The 25,153-nt window shown below is 45.0% G+C and overlaps 2 protein-coding genes across 2 annotated transcripts in view; one reads left to right on the forward strand and one right to left on the reverse strand.

Annotated features, from left to right (window-relative positions):
• CD8A (CD8 subunit alpha) overlaps window positions 1-8,238 on the forward strand; it is a 43,061-nt gene extending 34,823 nt beyond the window's left edge. Inside the window, exons 2-7 of the mRNA XM_028832320.2 lie at window positions 1,744-2,008; window positions 2,097-2,450; window positions 3,029-3,139; window positions 3,341-3,451; window positions 4,223-4,253; window positions 6,776-8,238. Coding sequence (XP_028688153.1) covers window positions 1,837-2,008; window positions 2,097-2,450; window positions 3,029-3,139; window positions 3,341-3,451; window positions 4,223-4,253; window positions 6,776-6,827 — 831 coding nt within the window. The 5' untranslated portion in view covers window positions 1,744-1,836 and the 3' untranslated portion in view covers window positions 6,828-8,238. The remainder of the gene's footprint in view (window positions 1-1,743; window positions 2,009-2,096; window positions 2,451-3,028; window positions 3,140-3,340; window positions 3,452-4,222; window positions 4,254-6,775) is intronic.
• A 7,268-nt stretch (window positions 8,239-15,506) lies between these two features.
• The window catches only part of RMND5A (required for meiotic nuclear division 5 homolog A), a 61,806-nt gene continuing 52,159 nt past the window's right edge, over window positions 15,507-25,153 (reverse strand). The window contains exons 7-9 of the mRNA XM_015112803.3: window positions 23,439-23,541; window positions 21,832-21,986; window positions 15,507-20,183 (exon numbers count right to left, since the gene is read on the reverse strand). Coding sequence (XP_014968289.1) covers window positions 20,120-20,183; window positions 21,832-21,986; window positions 23,439-23,541 — 322 coding nt within the window. The 3' untranslated portion in view covers window positions 15,507-20,119. The remainder of the gene's footprint in view (window positions 20,184-21,831; window positions 21,987-23,438; window positions 23,542-25,153) is intronic.

Here is a 25,153-nt window from a genome sequence, read left to right on the forward strand (position 1 = left end):
CTGTAATCTCAACACTTTGGAGGCCAAGGCGGGGCAGAGTACTTGACCTCAGGTATTGGAGACCAGCCTGGGCAACATGGTGAAACCCCATCTCTACCAAAAATGCAAAAACTCAGCCCGGCATGGCGGTGCGCTCCTGTGGTCCCAGCTACTTGGGAGGCTGAGGTGGAAGGATCACTCGAGCCTGGGAGGTAGAGGCTGCAGTGAGCCGAGATCGTGCCACTGCACTCCAGCCTGGGCAACAAAGCCAGACTCCATCTCAAAAAAACAACCAACCAACAGCAACAACAACAACAACAGAAAACCATCCAACACTTAAGTTTGGGCCTCACAAGGATAAGGAGAGTGTAGTTCAACAAGCACAGCTCAGCCCATGCTGTGTTTCTGGGGATGGAGGACACATCATGAAGTCTGGGGCATGGTCCTCACCCAGCAGAACTCATAGGTGGGGCAGACAGACATTTGGAACACAGAATGCCAGGTGTCTTGTCTCTAGGATCAAGCAGTAGTAATGTGAGGTGCAGCCACAGTGGGATTCAAAGTGGAAAGATTCAGAAGCCCGGAAGAAATGGGAAGAGGGCATGCCACTGGGGTTAGAAGGTTTCAGGACAGAAACAGGCAAAAAGGAAGGATGAGCCTGTAGTCGCAGCTACTCAGGAGGCTGGGGCAGGAGGATCACTGGAGCCCAGGAGTCCCAAGGCCAGCCTGAGTAAAACAGCGAGACTCCAGTCTTTAAAAAAAGAAAGAAAGAAAGAAAGAAACAGAAAGGAAGGGGACACATGTGTGCTAGGGACAGAAGAGAGAAAACTGCCTCTACCCAAGCATTCACCCACGTCACCCACACCTCCCCGCCGAGCGCCCAGAGCTGGGGGTGAAAGAAATGAGGTCCAAATGAGACTGCACAGGAGCTGCCTCCAGGGCTTTCACAGACCAGCATTCCAGGCAGATCTACAGCAAGTGCAAGGGCGTGAAAGCACAGAGCGCAGGGGTTGAATAACCTCAAGCCTGTGAAGCTGCAGCTGCAGCTGCAGGTGTTTGGGAAAGGCAGGGCAGGGGGCTGTGCGGAGGCTGGGAGGAGCCAGCACCCAAGGGCTGGTCAACCAAGCTGAGGGTTGAGTTTCCATCCAGCAATGCAGGCCATGGGAGGCTGCAGGAGTGACGCTGTTAGATCCCCTTTATGAGAATAATAATTTTTATAACAACGTGGCTGGAGGACTGGTCAGGAGAGAGACTAGTGTGGGGGCTGTTGCAAAGACTCCAAGAAGAGATGCGACTGTTTGGTGAGTTTAGCCGCTGGATGAAAGGCCGGAAGGATGAGGTCAGCAGCGCACTGACACTGCCACCCAAAGCTTCGGCTGCTGCCGCCCTCATGGAAATTTCCTGGGGGAAGGGAGAGGGCCCTTCCTCGGTGAACACTGGGGCTGCTCTGCGCGAGTTCCTGAGAAGCGGGCAGGTGGCTAGCTCCTCTTCCTTTTCAGCCCTCAGTGCCCATTTTGCCAACAAAAAGGGTGACAGTATAAGAGACGCCTTTAGTGAAGGCAAAGGAAGGGACACTCCCCTCCTTTCCTGCCGACTCTCGCCCTCACTTCTTGAAATCTTTGATCTCCCTTCACCCACTCTGTCACTCTCCTAACACAACCATTTCCAGGGACTATTTCCAAGCCCTTTTCCTCATCCCCGAACCTGCAGTTTTCAGCTGCCCCCAGTTGCCTGACCAGGCTGCCTCGACGGGCCCATTCACAGGCCCCAGCCTCCTCACCGGGCTGGAAGGCGACAACCGCGAAAAGGAGGGTGACTTTCCTCGGCGGGGGCTTCGGGTGACATCACATCCTCCAAATGCGAAATCAGGCTCCAGGCCGGCCGAAGGGCGCAACTTCCCCCCCTCCGCTCCCCACCGGCTCCCGCGCGCCTCCCGTGGCGCCCGAGCTTCGAGCCGAGCCGCGTCCTGGGGAGCGCGTCATGGCCCCACCCGTGACCGCCTTGCTCCTGCCGCTGGTCTTGCTGCTCCGTGAGTTTGCGACCCCCGGAAAGGCAGGGGATGGGGCGGGCGGGGGGCGCGGGACTCGGGGCTCAGCCTCGCTTCCTGCTGCCTGCAGACGCCGCCAGGCCAAACCAGTTCCGAGTGTCGCCGCTGGGTCGGACCTGGAACCTGGGAGAGACGGTGGAGCTGAAGTGCCAGGTGCTGCTGTCCAACCCGACGTCGGGCTGCTCGTGGCTCTTCCAGCCGCGCGGCACCGCCGCCCGCCCCACCTTCCTCCTATACCTCTCCCAAAACAAGCCCAAGGCGGCGGAGGGGCTGGACACCCAGCGGTTCTCGGGCAAGAGGTTGGGGGACACCTTCGTCCTCACCCTACGTGACTTCCGCCAAGAGAACGAGGGCTACTATTTCTGCTCGGCCCTGAGCAACTCCATCATGTACTTCAGCCACTTCGTGCCGGTCTTCCTGCCAGGTCCGGGCGCGGGGTGCGGCACCTCTCCGCGTGGGGCTTGGGGTTCACCTCAACCTGTTTTCCACACACAGGTCCTGCTTTCAAGCCTCTTAGGGCACCTGGAAGAGACTTAGATATTGTTCCCATTTCACAGACACAGCAAACTGAGGCTAACGTGCGGCTGAGTAGGGACTAGGAATAGTGTTTTACGTCCGGCCGATCTGGGCTCGAGTTCGGATGCTTGTGTGGTTTTGGGCAAATGACTTAAATTCTCTACGCCTCCGTTTGTTCGTGGGTAAAATGCGGACAGCAATCAACCCGCGCTCCAGGGTTGCTGGTTGCCCGGGAGAGAGGACAGGTGCAGGGGAGCGGGCTCCTACGCTCGGGCCGGGCGCCGCGTGCGCTTGGCTAAGCCAAGGCCCGAGCACAGGGGTCCGCGCGCATTCCGGGGTACCCATCCCGTCTCCTCTGCCATCCCTTCTCCCAGGAAAACCGGGGGGAGGTGTTCCCGTGGGCAAAGGCGCGCGAGGCTGGGGCCGGGGCGGGGGCGCGTCCATAATCCCAGACTGGCCCCCAACCACGCTCTGTTGCCCCTGCAGCGAAGCCCACCACTACGCCAGCGCCGCGACCCCCCACACCGGCGCCCACCACCGCGTCGCAGCCCCTGTCCCTGCGCCCAGAGGCGTGCCGGCCAGCGGCGGGGGGCTCAGGTGAGGCGTGCGGGGGCTCGGGGCGGGGGCGGCACGGACCGCGGGGAGAGCCCATGCCAAGGGGAGCCCTGATACTGTAGGTCAAGGGCTATCCAAGTGGTGGGAAACCGAGTCCTGAGGTGGAGAGACGTGCCTGGGATGGTGGGGCGGTTGAGAGGTCCCGGGCCCGCTCCTAAATGTCGGCGTCTTTGGTGTCGTCAGTGAACACAAGAGGGCTGGACTTCGCCTGTGATATCTACATCTGGGCGCCCTTGGCCGGGGCCTGCGGGGTCCTTCTCCTGTCACTGGTCATCACCCTTTACTGCAACCACAGTAAGTCCCGAGGAATCGCGGCCGGGAGGAGACGGCTCTGCTCCTGCCTTTGGCGCTGCTAGCTCCAGGCGGACCTTGCGGGGTGTGGGGTTGAGATTTCTGGGACTCCCGAGCTGCCCCGCAGGTACAGGCACTTCTTTCCTGGAGATAGAATGCGCGAAAGCCCTTCCCGCTCCTTGCGCTCTCAGAGAGGTTTTGGGAGACAAAGCCCTGTTCCCAGAGCCGCTGCAGCGGGTGTGTTCGGTCAGCGAAGCCCGCAGCGCGCGCACATGTCGGGACACACGACAACGCCCGCCAGGAGGGGGCCGCTGTGCCCCTGGGTCAAGTGCCCAGGGGGGTTAAGTCAAAACCACGACCAGTTTGAGGTTCGTCCTTGGCCCTCTTCCCGCGAACCGCCTACTCTGCTTTGGGTGCCATGCAAGGGAGGTACCGGGTCAGGTCTGCAGGCTCCCTGCTTCCGCCCGCGTCTGTAGTTGCAATTTTAAAAAAATGGATGCTTGAGACGAAGGATGGGTAAGAAGCCCTTACCCGGCTCTCAAGAGTTATAATCCTCAAAGAAATAGGGGAAAGGAAGGAGAATTCGTAGGGGCCATTGCCTATTTGCCTCATCCAATTTCAGCCCATGATCGTTCTGAAATGATTTTTTGTAAAACCAAAAAACAGCAGCAGCAACAACAACAACAACAACAACAAAACAAAACAAAAACACTGTCTTTGGGGACGATTGGTGGATGGGGGCACTCACTTTTTCCCTTCTTTTTCCTTATCCAGGGAACCGAAGACGTGTTTGCAAATGTCCCAGGTGAGTCTCTTGGAACGCTCAGCCTGCTCACCTTGGCCAGCCCTGGGGTGGGCTCCTGGTTTCCCCAGTAGCAAATAGTAGCAACTTTTCCCAGAGAGAGGTCATGGCCGTGGAGTCCTGGGGCAGGGAGTCAGGTAGTTTCTGAGCAAAGAGAGGCCAAGGCTGGCATCTGGCCTGCATCCTTGAGAAAAAGTAGGCCCAGGTTAGGCTGGTGTCCACACAGTGTGACTCCAGTAAATCTCCATCTTATTTGGCCTGGCACTTAAAAAAAAAAAAAAAATACCTGAGGGATTCCCCCAATTCATCCGAGCTCCTTGGAGGACCTGACCTCCTCTTTATTGTGATTATTCCATCTGGGTTTTGTTGTTTTCTTAAAAAATCTTTTTTTTTTTTTCTACTTGGCTGGTCTAGTTTTTTGAGGGAGAGCCAATCTTTTATCAGCTGAACCAAAAAAATAATGGCTTTGCTTCCTAATTTCTCTGTGTCATGTAGGACCTTGTTTTGCTGTCAAGGACTGGAGTAGAAAAAAGGGGAATGAGATGCAGGGACAATTAGCTCCCTGGCAGCTCAAGTGAGTGCCCCATCCAGTTTCAGCCCATGATCATTCTGAAATGATTAAAACACACACACACACTCATTGTTATAAACCTCCTCTCCACCCGTTGGCTGAGGCATCCCTGTGGTAGCATCTAACAAGTTCCTGCTCTAGTCAGACCTGTGATAGGGGTAATACACCCCATCTCTCTTAATCCTCACAGCAACCTTGCCCCATCTCATGGCTCAGGGATTAGTAAAGTGGCAAAGGCACAATTAAACTCAGATTATCAATAATAATAACCATTTGATGAAAGCCTCTAATGCATGTTACTTGCTTTATAGATAGACTTTTTTAAAGTTTTATAACAACCTTTAAAGTAGTCACGATTACCTGCATTGTACAAATAAGGAAACTGAGGCTTAGAACATTTAGTGATTTGTCCAAGGTCATACTGCCGGGGAGCTGCAACTTCCATCCAAAGCTCAGACACCTTCCCCATGGTTGCAGGCTGAAGTGTTAAGGATAACCGAATATGTACACCAGTTCTATTCAGTAGATGAAATATTTTACATTTTATACCTGGAGTTTGCATTTTATACGCCTTTACATTTTTCTGAGGAAATCCGAATTCAGGACTTTACACATTGTTATTTTTACCAATAAAAATGCAATGAATTTCCAATGCATATGTTATAGGTGATATGCTAAGGGGATAAAGACTGTTTAAAAATCAGCCGGGTATTGTGGTGCATACCTATAATCCAAGCTACTCAGGAGGCTGAGGCAGGAGAATCTCTTGAACCCAGGAGGCGGAGGTTGCAGTGAGCTGAGATCGTACCACTGCACTCCAGCCTGGGTAACAGCAAGATTCCATCTCAAAAAAAAAAAAAAAAAAAAAGGAGAAAAGTTTTAGCATTTTAATTATTCAGGGTACACTTGGGAACTTTTGTAGGAGAATCATCCCTTTTCCCAAAACTCTGATTTTGAGATGAATAACTGAGAATAAAGTTCTGCCTTAAAATACAAAGCTATACAGATTAAACACATCTGGGGAATTCCAACACCTGAGTTAATATACTCAGTGATGATGGTGGGCCGCTCCGCTTCAACAGAGAGATTTTAGAGGGCTGAGAGTGCAGACATGACACTCATGATGAATTAGCATGTCTACGAGGTGCTAGCCTGGTGCTGAATTCACACTTTTTTTTTTCTTTCTTTCTTTCTTTTTTTTTTTTTTGAGATGGCGTCTGGCTCTGTCGCCCAGGCTGGAGTGCAATGGTGTGATCTTGGCTCACTGCAACCTCTGCCTCCTGGGTTCAAGTGATTCTCCTGCCTTAGCCTCCTGAGTAACTGGGACTACATGCGCCCGCCACCACGCCCAGCTAATTTTTATATTTTTAATAGAGATGGGGTTTCACCATGTTGACCAGGATGGTCTTGATCTCTTGACCTCGTGATCCGCCCGCCTTGGCCTCCCAAAGTGCTGGGATTACAGGCTTGAGCCACCGCACCCGGCCACTAACACGTTTTTAGCGTAACATCATTTGGCTGATGATGGTGATTTGCTCACATCCTCCTCTCTCCCTGTGATCCTCCAGGGCTGAGAATCAGGTCAGCTAATGACTTTGGTTATCAGTCTCACTCTCACACCTCTGTGGAGACCTTGACAAGAGCTCCAGGAAGCTACACTAACTCCGTTTAATCCTGGCTCAACCACCACCTAGATGTGTGACCTTGGGCAAGTTTAACTTCTCAAGCTCAGCGCCCACCCTTAAGGCTGCGGTGAGGATTACATGAGATGCCGCAAGTAAGGCATTTAGCAGGGGTGCTGTGCTGAGGTCATTCAGCCAATCCCATGCTGGTGCCCCAGGAGCAGGTTCTCAGACTTTTCAAAGGCTGGGGGATTGGGAGGCTGGACATGGCTGGATGGAAGCTGCACTGATGGGGTTCTCGCTACAATGATGGTCGCTTTCCTTTCTTTCAGGCCTGTGGTCAAATCGGGAGGCAAGCCCAGCCTTTCGGACAGATACGTCTAACCCTGTGCGACAGCCACTACGTTACTTCAAACTGAGATCCTTCCTTTTGAGGGAGCAAGTCCTTCCCTTTCATTTTTTCCAGTCTTCCTCCCTATGTATTCATTCTCATGATTATTATTTTAGTGGGGGTGGGGTGGGAAAGATTACTTTTTCTTTATGTGTTTGACGGGAAACAAAACTAGGTAAAATCTACAGTACACCGCAAGGGTCACAATACTGTTGTGCACACATCGGGGTAGGGTGTGGAAAGGGGCAAGTCAGAGCTACCCGCAGAGTTCTCAGAATCATGCTGACAGAGCTGGAGGTACCTGTGCTATCTCAACCTCTTCCCCACCCATTTTACAAAGGGGGAGGCTAAAGCCCAGAGACAGCTTGATCAAAGGCACACAGCGAGTCAGGGTTGGAGCAGTAGCTGGAGGGACCTTATCTCCCAGCTCAGGGCTCTTTCCTCCACACCATTCAGGTCTTTCTTTCCAAGGACCCTGTCTCAGGGCGAGTTGCTTGAGTCTCCAACTGCAAGGGAACAAGTACTTCTTGATACCTGGGATATTGTGCCCAGAGTCTCGAGGAGGTAATGAACTCTGCCTTTGGCAGAGTTATATAATGTATAGTTATATAATGTAAACATCAGACTCTTTTTAATATAATCAAGTCTAAAATTCTGTAGACCTAAAATAAAATGAAGGGGTGAGCTTAACCCTTGAAATCTATAGTTATATAATGTAAACATCAGACTCTTTTTTTAATATAATCAAGTCTAAAATTCTGTAGACCTAAAATAAAATGAAGCGGTGAGCTTAACCCTTGAAATCTAATCCCTCTGTCTCTAAAGAAAATCTCTGTGAAACCTGTACATGGAGGCGGAATTGCTCTCCCAGCCCTTGCATTGCAGAGGGGCCGCTGAAAGAGGAGAGGCCACTCCTTTACAAATAGAATTTGAGCATCAGTGAGGTTAAACTAAGGCCCTCTTGAATCTCTGAATTTGAGATACAAACATGCTCCTGGGATCACTGATGACTTTTTATACTTTGTCAAGACAATTGTTGGAGAGCCGCTCGCACAGCCCTGGCCTCTGCTCAACTAGCAGATACGGGGATGAGGCAGACCTGACTCTCTTAAGGAGGCTGAGAGCCCAAACTGCTGTCCCAAACACGCGCTTCCTTGCATACAGTATGGTACAAGCAATGCCTGCCCATTGGAGAGAAAAAACTTAAGTAGATAAGGAAGTAAGAACCACTCATAATTCTTCACCTTAGAAATAATCTGTTAATATGGTATACTTTCTTCCTGATTATTTTCTATGCATACGTGTAAAATATGTCTTTCTTTTTAAAATGGGATTGTACTATGTTGTTATAAGTGGCTTTAATGAATAAACATTTGTAGTATCCTCTTTAATGGATAAATAGCATCCTATTTTGGTTGTGCCATCATTTATTTAACTATTACCTGGTATTTAGTTGTTTCCAAACTTTTCCTACTATAACACTACTAAAATGTTGCATATATCTTTGTTTCTTTAGGATAAAGACCTAAAATTATTGAATCAGTCCTCACCTTCACCTGAGCCTGCCATTTTCACATCAATCAAAATAGATTAGCTTCATCCTGCATCACCCTTCTTCCTTTTGTTCTTTCTTGGTAACAGATGAGACGATGCTCCTTTCATGATACATCACAAAGTCGTCTTGTTGTTCAGGTAAAATATACGTACTGAAAATTGCTTAAGTTGTAAATGTACAGCTCAATGACATCATAAGGCAAACACACCCATGTAATCAGCCCTCCAGAAGTCTGTTGTAAGTTTTAAAACCAAGATACTTTTAGAGAACAGAAAGCAAGAGTGGCTTTCCGTTCCCTAAGTGAAGTAGCCTGTGTCTGTTAAAGCAGAAGAGAAAGCTGAGATATTACCCATGAGACAAATTCCCCATGTCGCTCCTCCCTGAGCCCAGCTGATCAGAGCCAGGAGGTGCCCGGCATACTGAGGGCCCAGTCAGGGCAGGTGCCAGGTTTTGAGGCCTCCTGTGGAAGCAGGGCCTGGGCTCCAGGCTATCTCCGGATTCTCTGGGGAAGGATGAGCATCTCACAACACGTCGCTCCCCTTCTCATGGGAGAAACTTGTGAAGTTGACCCCGGAGCACCAATGAATGTCAAAGAATCTGTGCCAGGGCAAAAACAGGAAAAGGGCATTTCTGCCACAAGCAGCATTTCCTCTTCAACCTTGAGCTCAAAGTTGGTGGTGGTGAGTGGTGGAGGGGCCACGCTTGGGAGGCTCCGGAGAGGGCCAAATACTTACTATTTTTTATACCCTCAAAACAACCAGGATTTCACTTGCCACAAGTAAAATGGTAAACAATAATTTGGACATTAAAAATATCAATATAGGAACATCCGTTCATTAGAGGTGGCCCTCTGGACCAGGAAGAAAACAGAAAACAAATCTGCAAGCCATGCAGGCCTAAAGCACGCTCATGGTGGGCTGTGAATTCAGGCTTAGGAATCACTGACAACCACAGACCTCCAACCTGTTCATTCTACACATGCAGAAGGAGCACCCACAGTTCAGAGCTGCCAGCCTCCGGTGCAACCATGTTTCATTTGCCAATTGCTAGCCTGAGACATTGGTTCTACAAACCCTCTTAGTATGTGGAAGATGCCCATAACAGGTTTTTTTTTTGACCCTGAAAAACACAAAGGACAGAAGTGACTCCTCTGTTATGCTGTAAACTTGGTATCAGCTGCTGGAATCCAGCCTCAGTGTAGTTCATTTCACATTCATTCATTTAATAAAAACATATCCTATTCGTGGAAGAGAAAAGCCAGAGAGAAATCTGTCATTTTCCTTCTCCAGCTTTCAATTCCACTCTACCTTAGAAAATTCCCCATGAATCTTTATCCAAGTGGGTTGGGGAGAAATCTCCCTTTTCTGTCAGCCAGAAGCTGCCCCCATTCCTGTCCTGGGTCTGTGTGCAAATACTTCTCTGCACACAATTTTATAAATACCTGGGGGCAGCCCCACTTAAGCTGCTCCTAAAAGCAGGGTTGAGCAGCATTTCCCCACCAAAGGGAACTAAAAGAGGCCTCAGTAGCATAGTGGTTAAATGCAGAGGCTCTAAACCAGCCTCCTAACACCGGGCACAGCGGCTCAGGTCTGTAATCCCAGCACTTTGGGAGGCCACAACAGGCAGATCGACTGAGTCCAAGAGTTCGAGACCAGCCTGGGAAACATGGTGAAACCCCCATCTCTACAAAAAATACAAAAAAATTAGCCAGGTATGGTGGTGCACACCTGTCGTCTCAGCTACTCAGGAGGATCTCTTGAGCCCAGACGTTTGAGGCTTCAGTGAGCCAAGACTGTGCCACCGCACTTCAGCCGGCGCGATGGAGCACAACCGTCTCAAACAAAACCAAAATAAACCAGCCTCCTGGCTCTGCTACTTATTAACTATGAGTTCTCTGGCAAGCGACTTAATGTCTTGATCCCTCAGTTTCCCCACTTATAAAATGGAACTAATAATAGTCCCTACCTTGAAGTACATGAGTTTATACATGTTTTCTCAGTTGCCTAGAACAGCTCATGGAACATGGTAAGCAAATAATAAATATATGCTGAAAAAATGAACTTGCACTGAATTTTTCTAAACCGGTGTCGTATTGATTATACTCTGAATGCAGCTACTTGAGTCTGATTCTTCTCATTTCTATTCTTTCCCCAAAAGGGTAAACAGTAGCCCTTTCTGATCGATATATATGTTATTACATATACCCCAGGATCTCAGCACCCAGTGCACGGCAGGGCAACATCTCAGGAAACCTCCGTCCCAGATAGACTCAGCCCCTGACAGCACTGTGTCATTTGACATTCCCCTCAGCCTTGAATCCTGAGTGCCACCACCTGACTTCTGCTGTTGATGGCTGTGGCCATTCATTCCACAAGGGAGCTCTGTCATCCTCTGGGCAGCTGAGGAAGGGCAGAGGAGGAAAAGAAGTGTGCTGTACCATTTTGCCATCTCGGCACCTACGGAAGGCCCCTCCATCCCTTCAGACACATCTCACTTCTGAGTGCCAGTTACTATTTCCCCCTTTTCTGTTCCCCCTTAGCTGACCATGGTCTGCAAATGTCATTTATGTTTTATTGACTTAATAAAACTACGAGTTTATTCAACATTCACCATAGGTCAGTATCTCATTTAGGTCTCATCGAAACTATGATATAGGAACTACTATCATTCTACTTTGCAGTTGAGGAAGCAAAAGTGTAGGAAGTTTCTATCACTTGCCCAAGACCACACAATTAGAATCTGAAAAGGTGGTAATGCGGCCACCTAAAAGACCACATTTCCCAGACAACCCTGCAGCCATACACAGTGAGTAAGTTGCCACATGGGACTTTCAGGAAGGCCTCCTAGAGGGGCTCTCTCAACGGGGAAGTTCGCTCTTTCCCCACCCACTTTCCTCTTCCTTCCTGCCTGGAACACAGCTAGGATTAGACAAGGGTAAATTTGAGGTCGTATGTTAAGGCCATGGAGCAGAAAGGAGTCTGGGACCCTGATGGTCATGAAGCCACCATACAAACCCCATGCTACCTACTCCACACCTGCCACTAAGCCTAGTCCTAACAGCACAACCTAGGAAGGACAGAGGCCCTCAGCCCCACATTTCCTGAGTCATCCTTGAAAGTTTTCAAGACAATTTAATAATTTCCCGTGAAATTCCCCTTTAGGGCAGATTAGCTCACTAATCCGAAATATCTGAAATAACTAAAGGCAACATAGTCTTGTACTTAAGAATGAAAGAAAACCTAAAATGCTTTTCTAATCTGTTCTGAAGGGGAGAGCTTAGTCTTGAATGCTGAGGACATGTCTTCTAAGAAACATTTTTACTTCAGAGGGGAAATGACACACCAGAATCCTTCATTTGAATGGATCCAACACTTGCGCGGTGGCTAAACGTCCTATTTATTTACTGTTTATTTATTTATTTATTTTGAGACAGAGTCTTGCTCTGTTGCCCAGGCTGGAGTGCAGTAGCCCAATTTCGGCTCACTGCAACGTCCACCTCCTGGGTTCATGCAATTCTCCTGCCTCAGTCCCAGTCCCAAGTAGCTGGGACTACAGGCGCACACCACCGTGCCCAGCTAAGTTTTGTATTTTTCAGTAGAGATAGGGTTTCGCCATGTTGGCCAGGCTAGTCTCGAACTCCTGACTTCAAGTGATCCCCCTACCTCAGCCTCCCAAAGTGCTGGGATTACAGGCATGAGCCACCATGACCAGCCACTAAATGTCTTTAAAGAGAGTAAAAAGGCCAGCCCCAAGTGGAATTTGGGAGAATTTTACACAACTCACACAGTGTAGGAGCCCGATATAGAGACTGGCAGAGTTAGAAATTCATCCTTCTAGAAAACATAGATAATAGAGAGAAGTGGGAATACAGTTAAAATGCTAGAGCAAGGAAGCCCACTATCACTTGAGACAAGAACCTAATACTGCTTCTCTAAATAATGGGAGGTTCAGAGCACTGTGTGAGGAGCACATTGCCTTCCTGTATTTCCTTCATGACCTTGATTCTCACTTAGAGAACAAGTCTGCCTGGTTCACCACTCTATCCGAGACCTCCAAGAGTACCCGAGACCAATACTCAATAAATACTCACATTGACCTTAATTACCTACTGTCCTCCCTGGCTCTGGCCTTGTCCCCTCCCCAACTACCCTTCTTCCCATTATAGCTAGAGTGGGCCTTAAAAACACAAAACGATTACAGCTCTCCTTTCTTTTCCAGCACCCTCTTGTTATTAACCTCATTACAGGACCTTGGCTCTACTTTTCTGTATTTTCCAGCAGATTGTAGGCTTTCATCTCAGTGCCCAGCAGAGTGGAATTTTAAAAATCTGTTAGATGAGTGACTGCTAAGACGTCATACCACATGCTAAAATACATGTCTTTTTATTAAAGGATTCTACATGCCAATGTTTAGCATGAAGCACTTTGTACTTTTCTAAGCTGAAAGGAAGTATAGCTAAATAAATGCAACATTGCCTGACACACGAGAGCTCAGTAATTAGTAGTTCTGGATTATACAAGCCTTCTAACATTGAGATGTATTGCCACATTTGCTAGCATAGAAGGCTCACACAAGGATACGAAATACCCTACTGCTACAAGGAAAGTGTTTTTTGTTGCTGTTGTTTTTAAGTACTTTCTATCATAGATATATTGACAGATTTCAAAGAAGTATGGTGGATAAGTGGACCACTGCATCACTGTCCCATCATGCAAGGTTTTAAAAGCTGGCTCATAAATAGTAACACTTTTACACTGTTGGTTCAACCATTGTGGAAAACAGTATGACGATTCCTCAAGGATCTAGAACTAGAAATACCATATGACCCAGCCATCCCATTACTGGGTATATACCCAAAGGATTATAAATCATGCTGCTATAAAGAAAGACACATGCACACATATGTTTATTGCGGCACTATTCACAATAGCAAAGACTTGGAATCAACCCAAATGTCCATCAGTGACAGACTGGATTAAGAAAATGTGGCACATACACACCATGGAATACTATGCAGCCATAAAAAAGGATGAGTTCGTGTCCTTTGTAGGAACATGGATGCAGCTGGAAACCATCATTCTGAGCAAACTATCGCAAGAACAGAAAACCAAACACCGCATGTTCTCACTCATAGGTGGGAATTGAACAATGAGATCACTTGGACTCTGGAAGGGGAACATCACACACCAGGGCCTATTATGGGGAGGAGGGAGCAGGGAGGGATGGCACTGGGAGTTATACCTGATGTAAATGACGAGTTGATGGGTGCTGACGAGTTAATGGGTGCAGCACACCAACATGGCACAAGTATACATATGTAACAAACCTGCATGTTGTGCACATGTACCCTAGAACTTAAAGTATAATATACTTTATAAAAAAAAAGTATACTTTATTAAAAACCAAAAACAACAACAAAAAAACTGCCTCATTAGCAGGTCACGAAATCAAATTAGTCTTGGGGAGCATTAAAAATAAAATAGCACATCACACATTTGTAGCACTATTGTTTTGTAAAATGTTTCAGAATTCTAAATTTTGTGTACACAGGGTTATGTGGTTAAGCTTCTTACTGGATGCTAAGGAAAAAGGAAAGTTAAGAAAGGCTGTCTTCTGCTGGGATATTGTTTATTATCAAGTTTCTCTGCTGGGGGGTGAGAAGCATCAAGCTGTCTTGTTTAAAGATGCATTTTTAGTCCTTATTTTGTCATTACCAAAATTGTTTTTCATCTTTGATGCTCACCTTCCCTGTTTTGGTGGAGGGGGTAGAAAATGAATGCATTTTACCATACTGCAAATACAGCACTCCCTCAATTACCTAGATGCTTAAAGAAACACACTGATTTTTTCAATAACTAGAGTTCAAAGCACACTAAATATAAATTTTCTTGATGGCTAACAGATTTGCCCTTAGTCCTCAAGGGAAATTCTGTTCAGTAGGTGTGATCTTGACCCGCCACATTTGAGAGGGAGGATACTTCCTGAAACAGGAAGCATCCAGGACACTCCTTGTAAGGGAAGCCCGTTTTCTCATGACCATGCCGATTTTGGTTCAGCAGGGTTGAGCTGAGGCCTGAGATTCTGCATTTCTCACAGGCTCCCAGGTGATGCTGATGCTGCTGGTCCATGGACCACACTTTTTGAGTCCTGAGGAGCCCAAATGCTGGAGGGAAAGGTGGTGAGAGCTTGGACTGGCCTGCCAGGCCTCTTCTTCTATTACCTGGGCCACTAGCTCCAACCTGACTCGGTGGGACCACAAGGGTTTCCATAGGTAAGAAACATCCTAAAATCTCAGGTAACACCATTTCTCTTAAAAAATATACAAAAGCAGTACAGATAAATGCTTGGTCTCTACAACCTTGGCCTGCCATAGAAGACAAGGCAATTCAGTTTCTGGTCTTCCCTGGTAATGCTGACAGCACAAGTTCCAGTCCCTCCAGCAGCCTGTTCATCGAGCTGTTTCCGGGCTCCACTTTACCAGTCATGCACTCACTGCCACTCTGGTCAGTACACAGGGCAGGGTCCCCACTGTGCACAGGAGGGGCTAGAGGGGGCAGAAGCTTGGAAACATTAAAAAACAATTTCCTACTCAGAAACTCGGGACTCAGCCGGGCGCAGTGGCTCACGCCTGTAATCCCAGCACTTTGGGAGGCTGAGGTGGGCAGATCACTTCAGGGTCAAAAGTTCGAGACCAGCCTGGCAAACATGGTGAAACACCGTCTCTACTAAAAATAAAATAAAAAAGAAATTAGATGGCACATGCCTGTAATCCCAGCTACCCGGGAGGCTGAGGCATGAGAACTGCTTGAACCCAAGAGGTGGAGGTTGCAGTGAGCCGAGATTGGGCTACTGCACTCCAGCTCAGGCAACAGAGTGAGAGTCTGTCTCAAAACAACAACAACAAACAACTCGGGACAGTGCCCAGTCACCTTCTCTTCTCACTGTTGGTGGCACAGAAACAGAGTAAGATGGGGACAGATACTTTCTTAAATTCTTGACATGCAGACCCTTAGCAAATGCAGACTGCAATTTTCTCTTCTCGCAATCAGCACCTCCCTACTCCCTCCCTCATACCTTTGTCACCTGGCACATTCATACAGACCGGTTCCACAAAATACTTTTTCAATGTGCATTTCTTTAATTTTTAAAAATATACACAGGAGAAGTCATGTGTTTTACATAGGAATACACACATTAACAAAGCATTTCTTATAGTTTTCCAAAATTCTATCAGTCTGATATTTATAAATTAAATATATCAGAATTCTTAAAAGTTAAAATGAATTCCCTGAAACTACTGGATATGCTAGACTTTTTCCAAAATCAAATGAACAGAGGATATGGATGTGGTTTGTGTTAAATAAGGTTTATTGTTAGCTTTATTGCCTATAGTCTATAAGATGGAACTTTATTGTGCCTTTGCAAACAGGATACATTTCTTAAAAAATTGATCAAAATTTTCCATACATATAGCTCTATATGATAGATTACAGTGCAACACTATTCTCGTTACATAATTATAGAAATACTATAGAACCCAAGAGCACGGGGTAAGCAAAATAAATACAATCCTGAGCCATCTGAACAAGATGATTTGATGAATCCTTTAGTGTAAGTTTAGAAAACACAGAGAAGGAAAAAAATACATGCATACTGCAGTCATGAGCAAAATACATCAAACACCTGTTCCTTGCCAGGCGCAGGTGGGGGCAATGGTGAATTTCAGACACATGCACACTCACTCACGCTCCCATTTTCTGCTTCCCTCCCAGTCCCAACACATTCATTCCCGCCCCTTCCCAAAAAAAAGATCAGGCACTAAATCATAGTGAACCCCACAACTGCCTTGCTGAAGGTTAAGTGACTGCTACAAGAAGAGTGTATGTAGGTCTTCACCCATAACATGAAACAAAGCAAGTGCTGTAAGCCAATTCCAGCTGCTTCTTCCTCTTTGGAAGTAAATGAAGCATATGCCCACAGTTTGAAACTGTAGCGGAAATGTCTTGAAAACAAAATTTTGTTTCTCTTGCTATGTCTTGAAGTAAAATCAACAGTGGAAAATTCATCCGAAAACTAACTGCCTCATCTGCTATTAAAATACATTTGCCATTCTATTTTTGGTATCTATTCAATTATAGTTCATTAAGAACAGTCCATGAAGCTTGTACCTGCTTATGGTAAACATCAGTGTACCACACAAAACCTGCCACAGCTAGACAGGCTTACGAAAACACCAAACCTTCTATGTGTCCCTTGCTAACATTCCCTCAAGACCACAGCATTCTAGTGTTACCAGAGATCAAGTACGTATAGTTAAGTGATGAAAGAAAGGTATTTGGTTTGTGTCGTCACCTTATACATCCTAGTGATGAAACTAACCAAACTATGCCTCCATGCCTTCCCTGAAAATCACCTGAGTCGGCTGACTAAACAGACTGAGCAGCGTGGCTGTCAGTCCACTTTATCAGAGGTTGAGCTGGAAAACCAGAGGGCTAATGTAGTCTACCAGCAGCTTGTCTTGTGCGGATAACCAAGAGTTCTTGGCTGTTGCAGTATCCACTGTCCCAAAGGCTAAGCCACTGAGGTGGAAATCGATCACAGCATAAAGAAGACTGAACTGAAACTGCATAACCTGTGGGACTACCTGGAGAGGACAAAAAGAGGATCCTCATTTCCCACAAAACGTGGTGTGGGTTTTAGTGTCTCTGTATACATTAGCTGCTAGAGAAAAGTTAAGATTTACTTCATAACTTTATTTTCAATTAAATGCTCACACACTCAAAAAATACACACTCTATGAATATGAGGTGGCTCTTTTCTTCAAAATTTTTAAAATAAAGAGGCACCAATACCCGTTCATTTATGTATTAGAAGTCTCATATAATCACCAATAAAACAGAAATAGCATCTGTGATGATCACACAATGGAGGAAAAAGATCAAGAGACAATCTTAGCCACTGTAAAACTGTACTTGAACACTCAGATGCTCTGGCTAAGTCAGAATTTAAAGATTTGCTAAAAAGGTTTTATTGGTTTAGCATAGTCCCATGGCCTTTGACTATAACTGATATGTGGAAACGGTTTCCAAGGAAATTTAAGAAACCATTCTGAAATTCTGTCTTTCATGTACATTATAATTAAATGTGACTGTTATAAACGTTGCCTCTATCATATTACCTTTTGTAAAGTAGAGATAAAGAGACAAAAAGCATCCTCCTGGACTGCTGACGTGCAGAAAGTATCAGCGATGATAGGGTCGTGACAGCATTTATGGAGTTTCTAGGGTAGGGAGGGCAGAATGCTGTACCTCAGCATCTTTGGTTAAGGTCTGGCCTCTTTAAATCCACTTCTCCCTCACATTTAGTCTCTCATGAATTTTAAGTCCATGCACTTAAAGGCAAGATATAATTTCCATGTAATATGTCAGATTCATAAGTTTCAGAATTTTGGTCCTCACCCTGCCCAGTGGGAGTACACGGACCTTACACAGAAAGCTGCAGAGTCCAATGCTTCAGTTAAAGCATGTTCTTTTTAAAGTTGTCTTGAGCTGCACAAAAAACTGTCAACAGTTTTTTGGCTCCCAGCACTGGGAGAGGGATAAAGCTGAGCTCTGGCTTTTGTCCTTAAAAGTGGCCCAAGCCGACTATATCAAGTGCCTGGTCATCAAACACATTTACCACCAGCCTTCAGAGTACATCTGTCTTGTTCAAACCTTACGTGAAACCTAAATGTTGTGTAGGTGTTTGGGGTGGAAAGATGAGAATAAGCTAAACTTGGCCTAAGGAGAAAAAGGGTAAAACATAAAAAAAACAAAAAAACAACACTCTAGGTTTTAATTCAAAGGCAAAAAAATATACATAATAAACTGGTTTACACCCTTGGTCAGACTGTTGCCTGGAATTCTCTACCTTGTCTTTCACAGTCCAAAGAGTTTGTCTCTGTTCTCTTCCTTCACTGCTTTAGTAACGAGAGGGGGAACTTCAAAGAGGACTCCAACAGTGAAGCAGAATCATGGGGCAAAAGTCGCTATGGGGCCAGACTGAGGTTGGACCAGACAAGCACTCCGAGCCGGGCCAATCGCAACCGCTGGCGAACCCGCACAGTGCGGAGTAGCCATCCACATAGGCCTGGCCACACGGCACTCAAGCAGAGCTTTTCCACAGTACTCTCTCCCTTCACAAACAAACCCCAGCTCTCCCAGGTAAACATTTCAGAAAAAAACATCCAGGTTGGTGTACTACTGTAAAACGCTGCCAGTTTCTAAGTAACTTAGCACCAAATCTGTGATTCCCCCTCCCTCGAACCAAGTCCATCTGTAGTTTAAAATGTGAAGAGCCACATTTCTTTTTGCTTCTGTGTTTTCTTTTTTTCTTTTTCTTTGAAAGTATTCCTATTGATGTTCACTCCATGTCAGATGAAATAAAGTCGCAAAATATTTGGTGATTTCCATGTAACATTCTCATACTGAAGTCACTTCATGGGTTTCAGTCAGAATTATGTCCACAGAAGTCTTTTCCATGTGGTTCATCATACAGAGAGACTCTTACACATGGCTATTTTTGGACAGTGCATTAAATGAAGATACCTCACAAGAGAAAAGATCATTATCTGTATCCATTAGAATAATATACAGATTCACAGTCAATGAGATGATACACTTTGCAGAAGAGAGGCATCAAACATTATACTATTCAAACACAAAAACAGCAATAAACATTCTGCACTACAGAAAATTTGCTAGCTTCTAACTTTAAGGATTTAAAGTGATGGGTCTGGTAACTGCATTTTAGAACTGGAACATGCTGCTTTCCTTCCAGATACACAATGTTTGATGCTGGTGCACATATATAATACACACATGCACAACACTGTGTCTGCAATGATACAATAGGGCTACCAAGACCAAGAGAGCAAATATCAACTTAAGAACACTTCTAACTTTAGAATTTCATTTTATTAAACATACTTTTAAAACAAGCACCTCTTGGCAATAAAAGCAAAAACAAACAAACAAACAAAAAACCAAAACCAACCAAACAATAGTACTCCTTCCACTCTATGCTAACGGAAGACTTCTCACACCAGCCGGTTAAACAATGAAATTCTTAAACACGCAGCCTGCTGGGGCTGCATGCAGAGCTAAAATGCAGGTGTGCTGACTTCTTGGAGCTGGAGCAGAGGAAAACATCAAAAAGCAAATCTGGAATCTATCACAGCTTTCTTTCTTAAGCAAATAAAAATGCAAATTAGTTTCATAACCACAATTCAATTTATCAAACTTTTTCTGAAGAATTTTCATTTACTTATGTATACATAACAGGAAATAAAACTTTTTCACAAACACTCTCAAGGCTTACGATTATCAAGAAAATGACAAAAGTAAAAGCAGTGAAATATTAAACACATGGTGGGGAGGTCAATTTCTGTTTCTGCTCTTAAAAAGTAAAAAAATCACCATATAATTAAGTACAAAAACCTGCATTGAATGACAACTGCTGGTGTATTTACTTGATCAGAAATGAAGACCAAGAATATAATAAAGCCCTATGATAATATTCACCGGGAGCACTCCCCTCAGTGTGTGTACACTAACAGGTTGGCAAAGTTTCTGGAGCATTAGCTTATAGAAACACAGGAGTCCTTGGTTAGCTGCATTATATGGAACGTTCTCTTCTGAAATGCGCCCACGACTCAGTTTCACTTACAAATTGCAAACTAAAGTTATCTCTTCAGAAAAATATCTGTTTGGCATCTCCTGGACTTTGTTCCATTGGACAGTAGGGACATTTTAATCTAAAGACAAAGAAGAAAACAGTGAGTGAAGGAGCAGACTCAGTACTGTGCATTCAATTTTTATCTTGTTATACAGTATCTTTAACAATCACACACACATATAAGAACACACAAAAACAACAAGTCTGTTTGTATTTTGCTTTAAGGATGAATTACGCTTTCCCTTAATATAACCACGAAGATTTGAAGGGTCACAAATACATACCACCCATGCCAGATCCTAAACAGAAAGCCTTTTCTTCATTGAAAATTGTTTCTTAAACAAAACAAAGATAACTTTTCTGGATATCATTTTTGGGGTTTTGAAAATAAATTCAATTTCTCCTTCCCAAAGGTTTAGCTTGCATCAGTCTTTAAATGAATTTCAAATGTACTGGTCACACAATCCATTCAAGGGCAGCAAATCTGATGGCAGCTTTACAAGCCCACACCAAGAACGGCCCACATGCCTCACAGTGGCACATGAAATCAGTACAGCCTGAACTAAGATCAACAATTTTGGCTGGGCATGGTGTCTCACACCTGGGAGGCTGAGGTGGGTGGATCGCTTGAGCTCAGGAGTTTGAGACCAGCCTGAGCAACATGGTGAAACCCTGTCTCTACTAAAAATACAAAAATCATCCAAGCGTGGTGGTGTACACCTGTAATTCTAGCTACTCAGGAAGCTGAGGCATGAAAATTGCTTGAACCCGGGAGGCAGAGGTTGCAGTGAGCTAAGACTGCACCACTGCACTCCAGCCGGAGTGATGGAGTGAGACTCAATCTCAAAAAAAAAAAAAAAAAAGCTGGGCTCACTATCTAAAATAAATTACAAATGCATATATCCTTTGAACCAGTAATTTCAATTCTAGGAATTTATGTATCTGGTATATAATTCACTTAGCACTGTATTTTTTTGTTTTGTTTTTTTTGAGATGGAATCTTGCTCTGTTGCCCAGGCTGGAGTGCAGTGGCGCGTTCTCAGCTCACTGCAACCTCCGCCTCCTGGGTTCACGCCCTTCTCCCACCTCAGCCTCCTGAGTAACTGGGACTACAGGTGCCCGCCACCACACCTGGCTAATTTTTTGTTTTTGTATTTTTAGTAGAGACGGGATTTCAGCGTGTTAGCCAGGATGGTCTCAATCTCCTGACCTCATGATCCACCTGTCTCAGCCTCCCACAGTGCTGGGATTACAGACATGAGCCACCATGCCCGTCGCCTTCACTTAGCACTGTTTAGAGAAACAAATGTTCATCAACAGGGAACTGGCTACCCCATCATATTTCTATACACTAGAATATACTGCAGCTTTAACAAAAAAATAATGAGGGCTGTTTCTGCAGCATAAAGATCTCCAAGACACATCACTAAGTGAAAACAGCAAAGTATAGAACATTTTTTAGTATGCAACTCCATTTGTATAAAAAAGGGGAAAATCTATCACCTACCCCAAAAATTAAAGACATGCTTATAAATCTAATCACCAAATCCACAGATAAATTAAAAATACTCAAATCAGATACCACCCACTTTGCCAAATGAGTAGTTAAGAAATTTATTTAGTTCTAAATCTAGCTACATTTTTTTAATCCTCATCACTTCTTATCCTCCTACCAAGTTCCAAAACAAAATTTATTTGCTAACATTTTTAAAAAGTCATACACTTACTTGCTACCATTAAACATTTTATTCAGGGCATCTCTTGATATAATATGACCACAGACCAATTTCATGGGTGGATTGTTATCTGTCGTTTGCTGACGAAGAATGGGGCAGGCAAATATAGAGTGATACCAGCACTTTTTACCAAGGTCCACTTCAATCTGTTAGAAAAAAAAAGTAAAAAAGCTGAAGTCATATTTCACAAAATCATCCACATGGTAATATATGCTGTGCAGCAAAGAGCATTGATCATATCTATTCGCCTGAATGTAACTTTCTATAGCACTCTTCTAACTCAGATGAACAGTCTTAGTGATTCAAAGCGATAAATTAGCCTTCAAGATTATTTTCAAGAAAGCTGACAAAGTGTAAAAACAAGTCTGACAAAAAACAATGACCAGATCACCACCTCTAAGGGGCAGATCACCACCTCTAATGGCTTTACTGGCTTGACACACAGTCTTTAGGTGAATTCAGATTTCAGTCTGCTCTTAGTGCATGTCAGAGATGCTTACAACATAAACGGGAAACTGCCAGATGCCAGGCACCTGCCTCCACAAAACAAGTGAAGGCTCAAGTTCTTTTCACTTGTTCAAGTTAGTGGCAGTGGAGCAGGAGTGCTGCTTGTGTCCTGACCACACTCAAGACCAGGACTGCACCTGTGCCTTTAATCAGAAAAGATCTTTGAGAAGCTGGGGCAACCAACTGACAGGGTTACCCGCTGGAAGAACAAGGTAACTGCAAATAAACCTGTGTACAGGTGTGGTATAAAAGGGGCAAAAAACTAAATGCGTATGTCAGCTTTTCAGGGTCTGTGACACAATCATGACAGGAATGACAATTCCAGCCCAGAGTCTTAGTGCCTGTCAGAGACCTGGTGGAAACACACATACAATGACCTTCGCCACTCCACATCATAAGTGCACCATGGCAGCCACAATCTGAGTGCCTACCATGTGTCCCATCTCGTTCTAAGCATGCTTATGCAGCCTTCAGCAGCCCCATAAAGAGAAAGCTGGTCCTTGTCTTAGAGATGAATACACTACTGCTTAGAGAAGTTCTAGAGTTGGCAAGTGATTGTGCTGATGTTTAAAACCATGGTCCTTTCTAGGAGAGCAGTAGAAATACAGTACTAGAGGCCCGCTGATGACTGCAGGTGTTACGGGGACGACCTTTAAGAGCTCTGTACTTATTCTGTTGGCATTAGGAAAATGTAACCAGCACAAACCCATGATCTTATTGACAGCAATAGTTAAGACAAAAGTAAATCCAATTAACTTTGCTTTTGTATTAGAAAAACCATCACAGGAGTAGTCTGTGAACTGCACTGCAGAACCCACTGCATGCTACTGCACCTACAACTCTCACCACTTCTGATGTTTCCCTTCCCCAGCTTTCAAAGGCACTTCAAGTCAAAATTGTAATACTCCTCCTCCAGGGTCCCCAAAATGTACTAGGTTCCTCATTTGTATTGTTTAATCTTTTATATATATATAAAAGAACTCCTGTCGAATGGCTACAATGATGTTTCCTGGTTAAAAGGTGAACATTTAAAGATGCCATATTCTTCTCAAGGCAGTTAAAGTAAATAGCCAACAGAAAATGGAACTCACAGGTAATTCATCTTTCTGGTTCCAAACTCCAGTACACTGCCTCTGTTCAATCACGGCTTTGATGTTAATTAAAGCTGGCAGCGCCACACAACCTGCTGAGAAACTGGGAGAGCAGAAGAGGAAACGTCAGTGCCAGGCCAGGTGTCAGGCTGCTTGGTCCAAGGAGACCTCAATTTCTCCAGACTCTGTGTACCGCAGACCCTGGCCCCTGGATGGGGTGAGAGCCTTCTGTTCTGCTAAAAGTAAATCCAGCCATTTGCACTAGAAGAAAAATAACTTGTTTTCCCTCCCCTTCTTCCCCAGGCCCACTGGTATATTTCCTGAAGTTACTGAAAACCAATCCCAGTTAAAAAACAAAACAAAAAAATGAAACTCTAAATTTACTAAATAAACCTCACCAATATGCGGGTAAATGCAGTTAAAGAATGCAAACATTTAAAAAAAAAAACTCATTTGCTAGGGTAATTTAACTTTAGCTTACTTCCTCAGAAGATAGAAAAATAAAGTTTTAAAACATGCATTTTAAAAAAGAAGGCAGCTTTGGAGAACCAATTAATTCAAATGAAGAGCAGGAATTAAGAACTACTACTCTTCCAAATACAGAAGTTGTAGTATCTGAGTTTGAAGGAAAAAGAGATGTTCTTGCACAAAATTCTTCATTCAGCAATACACAAGACATAACTTCCTTTCTTATTCCCTTCCTTACAGACTATATACCACCATACTTATTTTTCTTACAAAATGTGCTCCAAGGTATATGCTAATTAGAATAATGATACTCAAAATGTGGTCTCAGGATGGTGCTGATTTATATACCATTTTCGGTCCATAGGAAAGAAGTATAGAATTGAGAATAAGGTTTTTAGAGAATTTCATAACAGTAGATGGTGCTGGCTCACTCCTGTAATTGCAGCACTTTGGGAGGCCAAAGTGGGAGGATTACTTGAGTCCAGGAGTTTGAGACCAGCCTGGGAAACAGTGAGATCCCCGTCTCTACAAAATATATAAAAATTAGCCATTAGCCAGGTATGGTAGCATGTGCCTAGAGTCCCAGCTACTGAGCAGGCTGAGGTGGGAAGATGCCAGGAGGCTGAGGCTGCAGTGAGCCATGATGGTGCCACTGCACTCCAGCCTGGGTAACAGAATGAGACCCTGTTTCAAAAAAAAAAAAAAAAACATAAAGAATTTCATAATAATCTTACATTAATGCCAAAAAAGGTTTTATATTGCACAAAATAGCAAAAAAAAAAAAAAAAAAGTTTAATGGGCTCAGCTTATCAGTCAAATGACATGCTTGCTCCTGAAACATTTTTTTGCATAGTTCCTCTTATCCCCAGATCACCCCTGTCCAGGGTAGAAGCACTCATTTCTCAGATCTGGAAGTGTTGGCAGCCAACTCTCAGCTGTGTCTGTCTCTTCAGGACTATCCTCAGTTGAAAAGAGTCATCTGACCAGAGTCATATCCAGCAAGTTGCTCCATGTGAGGGTACAAAAGCCCAGCCCTGTAGGCCCAATTTGGGACAACTCCACAGGCCCATAGCAGCTCCAGAGTTCCTCAGGAATGGGAGAGACCTTGTTGCCACTCTAACACAGTCCAACTTTCCTCTCTGCCCAATCCTGCTGTTTTCATTCTCCCACAGGTGCTGATGTCAATAAACTTTCTGCATGTACATTCCCACTTCAGAGTCTTCCTCAGACAGACTGACGGCAACAAT

The sequence above is a fragment of the Macaca mulatta genome, chromosome 13 (genome assembly GCF_049350105.2).
Source record: "Macaca mulatta isolate MMU2019108-1 chromosome 13, T2T-MMU8v2.0, whole genome shotgun sequence".
Lineage (NCBI taxonomy): Eukaryota > Metazoa > Chordata > Mammalia > Primates > Cercopithecidae > Macaca > Macaca mulatta.